A 14,147-nucleotide genomic window follows, 5' to 3' on the forward strand; every position below is an offset into this window, starting at 1 on the left:
CTCTCACCTCCAAACCAGACATTTCGGGAAGTCTAACCGGCTATCTAGTAGCGGCCGAAAATTATAAAACCTCCACCTGCCATTGTAAGTATCGAAAATTCGCTAAACGAGAATACAGATTGTCCATAAGATTTTAAAGGGTATATAGGGAGGTTTAAAAAAAAAAAAAAACGACGCTCATCGCGATATCCAATCTGGTCCTGCCTTTCTAAGCGAAATATGCAATCAAATGCCGCGTTGTATCGAGGCCAGTTTGTGTTGGTCTGAGCATGCGCGTCTGTGACAGTTGGTAACAACTGCAATGTGTTCTTGCGTTGGAAGCATCTGGGAACGCTTAAACCGGTCATATTTGTTAAATATATAAATACGATTTAATTCATGTATAGAGTAGTTTTAGACAAAGAACATTTGAGCCGTCACAATGCTTCGTCAAAGTAAAAATCTCATATACCTGAGGTGAGTTATTCATTTCAATTTCAATTCCATTTAAGTTTTGAATTAATATAGAGCTATGATCTTTGTCCCAAAGCAGCTTTGCAGTTATACTGTATGTACTTCTCGGTGGAGAGAGTTATATGGGAAATGATTCGCTACTATTGAATTGGAACTTGTCGCTGGTCGTGCTCTAATAGTTTCACCATAAGATATATTTCAGCTCCTCAGATTGTTCAAAGTAGGAGTTTAAACAAGCAAATGCTGAAATCAGTTATATGTATAATATCGTTGGACTTATTTTTAGATTATGTAGAGAATATTATTTTGTCTAATTCTTATATAAATCTTTCACATACAATTATTATTGCTGTTTCAGATGTACAACTGTTGTTGGTAAGAGCAAAGCCAAATCACACTTCAGTTAAACTTGATATGAAATAAATGTTTTGTTGTACATCAGGCTTAAGGGCCAGTATGTTTGGAGACCAAAGAGCAGCTCAGCCCCTGAACGAGCTCTGCAATATGTGACAGGCCAGAAGATCCACGGGTTTACCATCCAAGAGGTAGTCAACAAGAAACAATTCTGATCTCACAAAGCACATACATCACCTGGAACTGCAGCAACAATTAAGACAGCACATTTTTACAAAAACCTGTATTACTACTGATAAGTGGGAAGTGTTGGTTGCTAAGATTGATGACTGTTCAGCTAATTGGACAATTGTAAAACATCTCTTAATGCTACAAAATAGAAAACCATTATGTAAGTGGAAAAAACTTATAATAACCTAGTTTTTTTAGTGTGCACACCTCTATCTATTATGACATTGCTTATAATTGTCTTTTTGTTTAAGAGTCTATCAGTTTGGTACATCTTGGCATTTCCCCTTCTTTTCTTTTTTGTAAAAACACTAGATTCTAGAATGTCTAGAACTTCCAAACTGTAATGGCATTTCCTGTGCTCAGCCTGCTTCAGGTCACCCCATAGTTATTTCATATTATATTTTATATTGATTTTAAGTTCAGGGTTCTTCAGTGGCCTTTCCAATCATCAGATCCAAATCCAGTAGAACACCTTTAGGAAGTGGTAGCATGGGAAAATCACAGCATAAAATCTGTAAGAATTTTGCTCTCATATCAACAGGGACCAAACTTTTATTCTTGAGGCTGTTTTGTTAGCAAAGGGAAGCCCTGGCCATTATAATGTAAAGTGTTCCTAATAATGTGTTTGGTAACTGTAAATAAACCAAGATAAAATATATTCATTATGGCATGGAAACCAAATCCAAGGATAAAATGCACTATAAAAAATATAAATGCCATTTGTCTGAGAATTTAGTTAGTCTAGTATAACTTTCTAGCACAGTTATAGCCCACATTAGTGTATTGAGTACATACACATGATCAAGTGTAACTTGCATTACAGAGGGCAAAATAATCATTTAGCATTGTAGATTCTGCTGTAGAAGCTAATTAAAATGATCAGATACAATATTTTAAACAGTTTTTATTATTGAATAGATTTTTTTCTATGTTTGGAATTACTGTATTGCACTACTTCATTGAATTTAGACAAAAATAAGTAAAATCCAGCTATCATCTGATTATTACCTGTTGAACTGCCACTAAATCCAAAGTGTATGTCATCTAGGTTTAATATTTGCATGTACAATTTAAACCATAAAAGTATGAAATGTCTGAAAAAACGTGTACATCAGTTTCAGTGTACTGTGTGTTTATGTAGGTAACTCAAGTGCCTGATCTGTCCTTAACAGCAGTAAAACTCATTCATGATGTCACAGGAGCTAAGTATCTACATACAGCAAAGGATGACTCCAATAACCTCTTCAGGTTTGCATTACTGAGTATTTACATGTGTGCATCTGTGTGTTTGTATCATTTTTTGCATGTTGGTGTCCAAATGTTTTGGGTCTGCATTTGTTAGGATTTCACAAATTCAGGGATTTTATGGAATCAGCTGTATGATTAACCAATTATAATAAGCGGGTGCTAATTATTCCATATTCATATTCCGTACATATAAATCCATTTCATATGTACACAATTAACTGAAACAGAAACAGCTGTGTATGAGGTAAAAAAAAAAAATATTTGAGAAATAGCCAAACTCTGCTTCTAAGGTGAGGTTGTTTCATGTCACAGCTCATACACTACGGCAGGGGTGGCCAACCCGCGGCTCTCGAGCCGCATGCGGCTCTTTGCCTGGTTTCATGTGGCTCTTACGTTCATATCGAAGTTTGTGTTTTTTCTTTTTTTTTATGTGCGCGTTCGCGTCAAATACGCATGTGAAAATGACAAACTAAAACGCATGGTATCAGATGTCCAACTGTCCCGCCACATTGTTGAACACAGATTCTCGGACATTAACACGGCTATTGAAATACAGTTGCGGCCCGGGTTCAATCCCCGGTCAGGGAACCAACCCCAGCCATTAGGGTTGCACAAGCCAGTGCACTCTTAGTGCCGGTCCCAAGCCCGGATAAATGGGGAGGGTTGCATTAGGAAGGGCATTCAGCATAAAAACATGTGCCAAATCAAACATGTGGATTATGAATACTGATGATCCGCTGTGGCGACCCCTAATGGAAGAAGCCGAAAGAAAGTTTTATTGAATCAAAGTTGCATTTTGACTTTCAAACGTGAATATTTTAGTCGCATTGGATGAGAGTTGTATCATACAAGACAAGCCTCAGTTGGCAATATTTGTACGGTCTGTGTCAAACGATTGTGTGATCAAAGAAGAACTCCTTGATATTGTGCCATTAAAAGACAGAAACCATGGCATAGATGTAAAACAAACAATGATGGCTGCATTTGCGAAAGCAAATCTGCCCATACCGAAACTAACTGCAAGTTTGTGAGAGTTTGTGTGTGTGAGACAGTGCACACAATGTTCATTGTTGAAAATGACTGGCCTTAGTCTTAGTACTGTAGGAGACAATTTCTGTCATTATCATGTTGGTGTGTGACATTTACAATAAATCTGGCTGAGCAGAGGTGTGTGTGTGAGGAAGGGATGGGTGATGTTCATGTGTGCCCATGTGTATGATGTGGCTCTTTGCGGTAACACAGTAAAAGAAATGTGTCTCTTGGTCTCTGACTGGTTGGCCACCCCTGCACTACGGCAAGACTGAGCACAGTAACGACACAAGTTATACTATATCAGCAATGTGTCTCCCAGGTAAATAGTGCAGACTTTCATTACAAATGCACCGTTCAAGCTATTTTGAAGAAGCACAAAGAAATGTTTGAAAGAACTGGCGGAAACCAGTGGGACCCAGGTACAGCCATCTTCGGTCTCAAAGTAGTCTGGACAGAAGTGGTCTTCATGGAAGAATTGCAGTTTTCTTGCTCCTTGCTAGTTTGAAGCTGCATTTCTGCAAAAGAAGGTGAAGATTTAGTCAGGCAGATACTTAGCCATAATGCAATATCATCAGGGAGGTGTCTGATAGACCCAAAGTTAGTTTGCAATAGGACAATGACCCCAGACTTACAGTCTATGTCATTAAGAATTATCTTCAGCATAGAAAACAACAATGAGTCTCGTTTGCCACTGATCTCAACATAATCAGGTTTGTCTGGGATTACATGAATTGGATTACATCCACACAAGAACTGTGGTTAGTTTATTAATGCTCTACTTAACAGCTTTTTTTCAAAACCTGCATAAAACTTTTGCACAGTACTGTCTGCATTCTCATCTGCATGCACCATGGCTAAGGCATAAATTTTTTTGCTCCAGGGTAAAAAAAAAAAAAAAGAAATGTTAAGTATTTGTCTGTGCCAGTGGTTTCAAGTAGCCTATAAGCAATTCCTATATGTTTGAAGTGATGGCATGCATCCTGGCAACCTTTCATTTATCAGTTTCTAAATATTCTGCTTTTGTGTATTTTCAGTGTGCAATTTCGTACCACACCCATGGACAATACTGGGGTTGCCCACATTCTAGAACACACAGTTCTGTGTGGCTCTCTGCGTTTTCCCTGCCGAGATCCGTTCTTTAAAATGCTGAATCGCTCTCTCTCCACATTTATGAATGCTTTCACAGGTATTGACTACCCTTGGTGTGTGTCTAGCCTTACAACAGTATTTTCTAAAAAAAAAAAAAATGCATACTGTACTTTGCTAGTTAATCACTGGCTAGTGGGGGTGTTAAATGTATTTCACAAAATGGAAATTTTTTAATGAACATATTCTGAATCATTTTAAAAGCCCATCAACTTAAACTCATAATTGAGCTGATTACTATTATAGATTTGTATAGGTTTGTGTGTCTGCATCTGTGAAAGGACAGAAACTAACTGCACTTCTTTTATTCCCCAGCTAGTGATTATACAATGTACCCATTCTCCACTCAGAATGCCAAGGATTTCCAGAACCTTCTATCCGTCTACCTTAATGCTGTCTTCTTCCCCTGTTTGCGAGAGCTTGACTTCTGGTACAGAATTTATATACATACGAATGTCATTTCCTGATATATATTCTTCATACACATACACATACATACACTCTGGTCCGGCACTGCGTGCTGTAGATGTCCTGCAGGTTAGGGAGCTCGTTGTGGATGGTACGTTCAGCTGAACACACCACTCTCTGGAGGGCTCGCCTGTCCTGCAAGGTGCTGTTCCAGAACCAGAAATTGATGCTACTCGGCAGAACGCTCTCAATGGTGCAGGTGTAGAAAGTCTTTAGCACCTGAGATGGAAGTTTAAAGTTCCTTAAGCGTCTCAGATGGTACAGACGCTGCCGGGCCTTCTTCCCTAGGGTGTTGGTGTGACAGGACCAAGACAGGTCCTGTGTGACGTGAACACCTAAAGTGAGGAAAATAAGTATTTGAACACCCTGCTATTTTGCAAGTTCTCCACATAGAAATCATGGAGAGGTCTGAAATTGTCATCGTAGGTGCATGTCCACTGTGAGAGACATAATCTAAAAAAAAATCCAGAAATCACAATATATGATTTTTTAACTATTTATTTGTATTATACAGCTGCAAATAAGTATTTGAACACCTGAGAAAGTCAATGTTAATATTTGGTACAGTAGCCTTTGTTTGCAATTACAAAGGTCAAACGTTTCCTGTAGTTTTTCACCAGGTTTGCACACACTGCAGGAGGGATTTTGGCCCACTCCTCCACACAGATCCTCTCTAGATCACTCAGGTTTCTGGCCTGTTGCTGAGAAACACGGAGTTTGAGCTCCCTCTGAAGATTTTCTATTGGGTTTAGGTCTGGAGACTGGCTAGGCCAAGCCAGAACCTTGATATGCTTCTTACAGAGCCACTCCTTGGTTATCCTGGCTGTGTGCTTCGGGTCATTGTCCATATGACGTCTTAGTGTATTACCAACAGTAACCTTGGAAATGGTGGTCCCAGCTCTTTTCAGGTCATTGACCAGCTCCTTCCGTGTAGTTCTGGGCTGATTTCTCACCTTCCTTAGGATCATTGAGACCCCACAAGGTAAGATCTTGCATGGAGCCCCAGTCCGAGGGAGATTGACAGTCATGTTTAGCTTCTTCTATTTTCTAATGATTGCTCCAACAGTGGACCTGTTTTCACCAAGTTGCCTGTTAATTTCCCCCTAGCCCTTTCCAGCCTTGTGGAGGTGTACAATTTTGTCTCTAGTGTCTTTGGACAGCTCTTTGGTCTTGGCCATGTTAGTAGTTGGATTCTTACTGATTGTATGGGGTGGACAGTTGTCTTTATGCAGCTAACGACCTCAAACAGGTGCATCTAATTTAGGATAATAAATGTAGTGGAGGTGGACATTTTAAAGGCAGACTAACAGGTCTTTGAGGGTCAGAATTCTAGCTGATAGACAGGTGTTCAAATACTTATTTGCAGCTGTATCATACAAATAAATAGTTTAAAAATCATACATTGTGATTTCTGGATATTCTTTTTTTTTTAGATTATGTCTCTCACAGTGGACATGCACCTACGATGACAATTTCAGACCCCTGCATGATTTCTAAGTGGGAGAACTTGCAAAATAGCAGGGTGTTCAAATACTTATTTTCCTCACTGTAAGTACCGGAAACTGTCCACTCACTCCACTGGGGTCCCGTTGATGTTTAGCGGTTGGTATGACTGCTCCTGCTTCATGCTGAAGTCCACTTTCCAGGTTTTTAACCTCCTGTAGGTAGGCCGTCTCTTCGTTGTTGGAGATCAGGCCCACCACAAGAGTGTCGTCAGCAAACTTGATGATGGTTGTGGAGTTGGAAGTGGCCACACAGACGTATGTGTACAGTGAGTACAGCAGGGGGCTCAGAACACAACCCTGGGGAGCTCCAGTGTCGAGGGTGGATGAGGTGTGTTTGCCCACCCATATGGCTTGTGGTCTGTCTGTCAGGAAGTTAGAGATCCATTGACATCCATTGAGTCCCAGGACCTCCATCTTAGAGGTGAGCGTAAAGGGAATTGTGGTGTTAAACGCTGAACTGTAGTCCACAAACATCATCTTTGTATAATTCCCTTTTCTATAGTCCAGGTGGCTCATCGTAGTGTGGAGGAGATGAGCAATGGCGTTCTTAGTAGAACGGTTCAGGCGGTACGCAAACTGTAATGGGTCCAGTGTGTCTGGTAGTGATGCAGTGATGAAGTCTCTGATCAGTCTCTCAAAGCACTTTATCACTACTGAGGTCAAGGCTACAGTGCGGTAGTCGTTGAGGCAGGCGGGCTGGGCTTTCTTCGATTTGATTTGATTTGAATATGGGTTTTTGTCTGGCCGATGCTGATACTTAGAAATCAGGGCAAACAAACACAATGTAAAAGCAGCAAATAACAGCAGCTGTAAACAATTACATTTTTAGTCACTGTCGTGGTGTACGGATAATGATTATGCATTTGTACAACAATGCATATTTTATCTTTTATTTTTTTTTAATCAAGTCTGTTAGCTTGCTGTGCTGTTCCATTTTCTTTTTAAAGCATTTGTCTGCTACAACAGTAACTTGTCTGTTTTCAAACGTATTTTACTGCAGCCTTACTACAATCAAATGCTTGTTTGCAATGTTTGTATATTTAATTTATGCATATCATTTAATTATTATGCAACATATTTATTAATTATTTATTGTAGATGCTTATCTTCACAACTGAACAAAATGTTTTTCTTTTTTTTTAGATTTCTTTAAGCAAGATTTTCAAATTGCCATCTGCTATTATTAAAAACAATTCAAATGTTAATTTACACAAATTGCTTGACCTTGCATACTTAAAAGATGTTTTGATTTATTTGATATATATACCGGTATATACATTTTTTTTTATTATTATTATTTTTTTTACAGAAACAACAACCCCCATGCACTCCTCAACAAGCAGCTAATATAAGCTTTAAAATGTTTAAATGAAAGATATTTAAACTCTATGTGCATTCTTTTAAAGTAAAGTTATACATAAATACCGTGGATTCGATTTTATATAGTTATAATAACAGCAAAACATCTAAAAACCAATAAATAAATAAAAATAAATACAGATTATTTGAATATTCGGTTTTTATATTTCACATCAATCTGATTAGTTAGCTGGGCTTTTGAATCAACGGCGGAGTTCATCGGCGAAAGAGAATCTGATTCGCTAATTAGCTTAGCAAATGAACACACAAAAAAGACGCTTGTTGTCGCTTAGCAGACCTGATTGAAAAAAGCTACATGAGTCCGTTAGTAATGATCGCGGCATGTGAAAACTGCTTGCTTTATATATTTGTAGTTCTAGCTCTTCCGCTTTCCCTGTTTGGATGCCTACTGACACTAATCGGTCGATCTCTAATAATAAATATACTGGGGAAAAAAATCTGCTTGTTAGTACTTTATAGACTGCAATCCATAGGCTGTTTTGGTTTGAAGCTGGTGATTTGCTTCATGCCAGCCCATACATTTTTTGCAAAAGCCTAGCACTCTGGCAGCACAGATTTTTTAAGTGCCAGTGTACGTGAACTATGGTTTTCTGTTATGTAGACTGCATAATTGTCATGTACATAAATAAATATGTACTAGAGATGCACCGAATATTCGGCCACCAAACATTTTAGGCCGAAAATGGCCCAAAAGTAAATTTGCCCGAAAGACTTTGATTACCGAAACAACACGGCCGAAACAGTTTGTTGTGATGACGCAAACAGAAACCGCGGCTCGCACGTGCATGTCTAAAGCAACATGTCTGCGGTGTGGACGTATTTCAGTATATCTGAGAAAGACCCACGGATAGCGATTTGCGAAACATGTAATGCCGAAATGTAAATGTGCGTCTGTAAAGACTTTCTCCACGTCGGGTTTAATTTATCACCTGAAATCCAAACATCCCGATCGCTATACTGAATATGAGAGGAACGCGGCACAGAAAAGCAAAACCCCTCCGAGCACGCGCACTCTTTTTTGAAAAGGCAGGAAGTTTCCCAGTGATATTGTTGTATTGTATCTTTAAGCAGTTGCACTTGTTCTGAATGCACTTTGTTTTTATGAAAGAACATATTTAATTTTACAACCTTTCAGCAGGCCAGAGGGCCTGTACATTATTATTTAATGTACACATGAGTGCATTTAAGTTAAACATTTAAGTTTGAATTTTAATTTATTTTATCCTGTGCATTGTTGCAATATGCTATAAATAAATATTTTCATAATTTGTAATTGATTTATTCTTTGAAACTTTAATATTAATTCATCCAATTGAAATGCCTTGATTTTAGTAAGGTTAGTACACAGTCATAGCCATAAATGCAATGGTAATAATAATTGGCGTAATTTCTTTCGGTGTTTCGGTTTTTGGTTTTCGGCCTTGCTTTCCACTTTTTCGGTTTCAGCCAAGAATTTTCATTTCGGAGCATCCCTAGTATGTACCTAAACAGACTAAATGTTATAAATGGGCAAAAGGCCAAATAAAAAAAATAAGTAGCATATATTTAAGTATATAAAATGAATATAGTTAATATAACTCTCAAGACAGAGTCTGCTGTAATCAACTGGTATTGCTCCACATTTCAGAATTTAGTGTTTTTTAAGGCATTATAGATCTGTGGGAAGAATTACTTCCAGAGTCTGCAGTAGTTAGGATTAAAGACCAGGCTTCTGAAGTACATCTTTTTTTAATGAAACAACTAGTAAATGTATTAGTCTGTTCACCTCTATGTTTGTGTATCTGTGTTTTGCAGGCAAGAAGGCTGGCGTTTGGAAAATGAACATCCTACAGATTCATCATCTTCACTGATGTTTAAAGGAGTGGTTTTTAATGAAATGAAAGGAGCATTTGTGAGTCAACCAAAATGTTTTTAATAAAATGTTTAATATTATAAAACATGGATCTTTTTAAAAACTTTTTAAAATAAGAAACAGAACCTTCCAGTTTCAAGTTTTGATTACTTTGATATAAAAAGCTACATTAATAATTTTTGTGTGGCAAACCAATTTTTGTGTGTGTTGCTGCATGCTAAAATGGAGGAGTAGGTTCTGTGCAAGGTTTAAAAAAACAAGAACAGACACTGCAGACACAAATTACTATATTTAATCAATTAAGATAAATGTACCTGATGCATGATTTTAAACATTCTGTAGTTTTTTTATATTTATATATATATATGTATATGTATATATGTATATGTATAAAAAATGTGGTTGTCTCTCTTTGTGTGTGTGTGTGTGTGTGTGTGTGTGTGTGTGTGTGTGTGTGTGTGTGTGTGTGTGTGTGTGTGTGTGTGTGTGTTTAGTCTGACAAAGAACGGGTTTATGCTCAGCACTTACAGAATAAGCTGTTACCCGATCACACATATTCTGTGGTGTCTGGAGGAGAACCTCTTGCCATCCCTGACCTCACATGGGAACAACTGAAACATTTTCATGCAACACACTATCATCCTAGCAATGCAAGGTGCGCAGAAACACAATTTCTAACATTCCAGATATGTCAGGGAATAGGTTTATAAATATATTCAGCCTCATACATGCCCACCACAACAGTGGAAAGACATCAGTTTAAACAAAACAACCAGTCAGTAGTAAACTCATATTGTGAACTCCAAATTATAGCATACCTTGGTTATAAGTTTATTGGGTTATTGAAAGAAGTATGAGGCTATTCTCACACTGAAAATCCAATTTGATTCATTTGAGTTAAATCTAAGCAATTTAAAATTGTATTAGTCACACAACCATATGCAGCACAACCATACAAATGATATTTATTAGGGGTGTAACAGTACAGAAAATTTGTGGTTCAGGACGTACCTCGGTTCTTAAGTCATGGTTTGGTTCAATTCAGTACGGTTAATATTATTAATATTTGCGATCGTCAACAATTGAACGGTAACAATTTTTAATTTAAAGCCTGCTTGGTTAAATAATCTATAAAATAATATTTTACAAAATTAAAAAAAAGAATAAACTTGAATTTATGCAATAAACTTTTCATTATATTGATAAAATTGTGCAATTAAATTGGAACAAAATAATCTATTAAATAAAATTAAATAAATGGAAAAAGTTGAACTAAATAATTTGTGTGCTTTACATTTAAATATTTAATTTTCTAAAGATATGTTTTACTTAACTGTTCTACTCATTTCAACATACAGTATTTTTTCGGACTATAAGCAGCTACTTTTTCCCCACGTTTTGAACCCTGTGGCTTAAACAACGAAGCGCTTAATTTATGGATTTTTTTCTGGGTTTTTCCCAGTTTCACAAGGTTCATGCCAAAAAAGCTGAGCCCCGTAAAATTAGACCAATTAAATGGCCGAACGGGTTAAGGACTGTCAACAGGAAATGCAAATCATTCGTTAAGCTGAAAACAACCGGGCATGAAAATACGCACTTCACCTGTGTTCTGAGCTGCACGGCATTGGGAGAAAAGCTTCACCGATGGTGATTTTTAAACGCACGACGATGCCAAAAGATAAACCCCCGAGAGAAATTGTTGTGAAAGGAAGGAGAAAGACAGTGAACAATTACTTTCTTGGTAGGCTATTGTTGAGATACAAGCCGTGTACCAGGCCTGTGTAAAGTTAATTTGTTTTAATGTAGGCACCTGCGGCTTATAGACAGGTGCGGTGTATTTATGTTCAAAATAAAAATTCAGTGGGTGCGGCTTATATTTGGGTGCGCTTAATAGTCCGGAAATCACGGTACTATAACAAATATATTCATTTCTTCAATATGTGGAATTGTCAGGAATTTCTCCTATTAAGAGAAATCTTTAAAGCTGGACATATAATGCTGAAGAATCTGTAGCACCAGAGTTAGTTGCTAACCAGGAAGCATTAATGATTCAAGATTCAATGAACTTATTCTGCACAAACATGGTTATATGCAAGATACAAGTTGCAGTGAAATAAAAAGTTAAAAAGAAAAATTTTGAATTCATAGTGCTAGTGGCTGATACACAGGCTGTGCTAACGTTCTGTTTTTGTTTAACAGGTTTTTTACCTATGGTGACATGCCATTGGAGCAGCATCTAAAGCAGATACAGGAAGAGGCCCTGTGCAAGTTTCAGAGAACAGAAACAAACACAGCAGTACCAGCCCAGAGCCGATGGGACAAGCCAGTTAGACACACACACACACAATCACCTACAAAAATAATCAATGGCATCAAGAATGTCATTCTATCTCAGTCACACATTACATGGTGTATTAATTAATTTGGCTTGTTTGTTTAGAGGGAAGCTCATGTGACCTGCCATCCTGATGCATTGGCTCCAGATCCGGCTAAACAGAACACACTCTGTGTTAGCTACCTGCTGGCTGAGTAAATGTGCACACACACGTGCATACACACACACACACACACACACACACACACATTTACTAATCAGTATCTCTGTTTACTTTGTGTGTGCATGTATGTGTTATTTACAGCATCACAGATACATTTGAGGCTTTCACTCTGAATTTTCTCTCTTCCCTGATGATCTCTGGCCCGAACTCTCCATTTTACAAAACACTGATTGAAACGAAGATTGGCACTGACTTTGCTTCTGTAGTTGGGTAAAAACACAATTCACAATCTATTTCTGGACATTTCTGATAACGTGGAGTATAGTGTACGTGTCAGCTTGAATTTTTTTGCAAAAAAAAAAAGTTTTAAACATATTGCATTTATTAATATTTTACATATTACACAGGTATGATTGCAGTACCAGGGATGCCTCATTTAGCATCGGCTTACAGGGCATGGCAGAAGAGGACATGGAGAATATCAAACATATTATTAGCCAAACCATTGATGACATCATAGAGTAAGCACTGAGTTAAAAGTGTTTAAAATATATCTGTTTTCAAGCTAAACACAGAGGAAACATGTGAGCATGCCATTTTTGTGCACATGCTAAAAGGGTATTGTAAAACACTGATGGGTGCCTGTTCTGAAATAGATATTTTAAACTTGATGGCAAGCTCATTGTCAATTTTCATTAAATTTTTCATTGCCAAATTGACAAAATTTGTAGGAGAAATACACAATGTCTCAGAGCTTGCATTGCTTGAGTGTATTTACATGGTTTGTAAAATACATTGCATTCATGACTGTGTCTCTGGGTATAAAACAGGAGAATAATGTAATAATTTATCACCTTTTTGCATTATAACCTCCTTAATGAATCTTGCACTTCCAACCTGTTTCATTATTGTGTAATCTTATATTGACTTCAGAGGCACATGCTTGGATGCAAATGTTTTTAAAAAGTTACTTGTAGGTTTTTGCAAGTATAAAAGTATGTTTTTATGACTCTTAGCCTGTAAATAATTATGGGGTTAGTACTAATTGTTTGTGCTTTTTTGCAGGGCCGGGTTTGAAGAAGAACGGATAAAGGCTTTGCTGCACAAGATTGAGATTCAGATGAAACATCAGTCTACCAATTTTGGCTTGTCCCTTGCCTCTGTGAGTAATATACCTCTAGATATAGTACACACACACTAAATTAAGATTTGATGTGACTACATTTTGGCTTTTAATTCTTACACTTCAGGTGTGTAATTGATCAGTTATACAGAGCAGGTGTTAATGGCCATCAATTTCATATTCATGTTGAAGCACAGTAATGAACTGAAACAGAAATAGATGTGTAGGAGGCTTAGACTGGGTGAGGAACAGGCAACCACAGGTTATGGAAAACAGTTTAATGTCACGGGTCACACCATGGCAAGACTCGGCACAGAAACCAGTTACAAGGCAGCTATACTACATCAGCAATGTCTCTCCCAGGCAAATATTTCAAAGCAGACTAGGGTTTCTGGATGTACTGTTTAAGCTACTTTGAAGAACCACAAAAAAACAGGCAATGTTGAGGACTGTAGATTCAGCCAAGGAAACTTTACACAGCAGATGAAAGATGCTTACTTTCCTACGACATGGAAAGATGTCCAGCAGTGCCATCAGCAAAAAACTGGTGAAAACGCTGCTATCCTCTCTGGCTAAAGCTCATTTAAAATGTACTGAGGCACAGTGGAAAACTGTTCTGTGGTCAGACGAATGTAAATTTTTATTTCTTTTTGGAAACCATGGATACCACATCCTTTGGACAAAAAAAAAAAAAAAAAAAAGCACCTGGCTTAACAGCACCACAAAAAGACAGATTTCTTATAGTATAAGAGTGCATTAGTGTCTGGAGAATGGGCATCTTGCACTTTTGGAAAGGCTCAGTTTTTAAAAAACGGTATATACAGGTATAAGAGTATTACATGCTTCTATTCAGAAAG

The 14,147-nt window shown here is 37.5% G+C and overlaps 1 protein-coding gene across 2 annotated transcripts in view; it reads left to right on the forward strand.

Annotated features, from left to right (window-relative positions):
* The first annotated feature begins 243 nt into the window (after nucleotides 1–243).
* pitrm1 (pitrilysin metallopeptidase 1) overlaps nucleotides 244–14,147 on the forward strand; it is a 35,783-nt gene continuing 21,879 nt past the window's right edge. For both annotated transcript variants that reach the window (XR_014530851.1, XM_083525612.1), the window contains exons 1-12: nucleotides 244–456; nucleotides 896–998; nucleotides 2,180–2,286; nucleotides 4,353–4,504; nucleotides 4,780–4,894; nucleotides 9,612–9,708; nucleotides 10,164–10,324; nucleotides 11,869–11,995; nucleotides 12,110–12,198; nucleotides 12,309–12,437; nucleotides 12,575–12,688; nucleotides 13,233–13,329. Coding sequence is in view for 1 of the 2 variants with exons in the window: in XM_083525612.1 (XP_083381738.1) it covers nucleotides 422–456; nucleotides 896–998; nucleotides 2,180–2,286; nucleotides 4,353–4,504; nucleotides 4,780–4,894; nucleotides 9,612–9,708; nucleotides 10,164–10,324; nucleotides 11,869–11,995; nucleotides 12,110–12,198; nucleotides 12,309–12,437; nucleotides 12,575–12,688; nucleotides 13,233–13,329 (1,326 nt within the window). In the remaining variant the exon portion in view is untranslated. The remainder of the gene's footprint in view (nucleotides 457–895; nucleotides 999–2,179; nucleotides 2,287–4,352; nucleotides 4,505–4,779; nucleotides 4,895–9,611; nucleotides 9,709–10,163; nucleotides 10,325–11,868; nucleotides 11,996–12,109; nucleotides 12,199–12,308; nucleotides 12,438–12,574; nucleotides 12,689–13,232; nucleotides 13,330–14,147) is intronic.

The sequence above is a fragment of the Silurus aristotelis genome (genome assembly GCF_946808225.1).
Source record: "Silurus aristotelis genome assembly, chromosome: 22".
NCBI lineage: Eukaryota > Metazoa > Chordata > Actinopteri > Siluriformes > Siluridae > Silurus > Silurus aristotelis.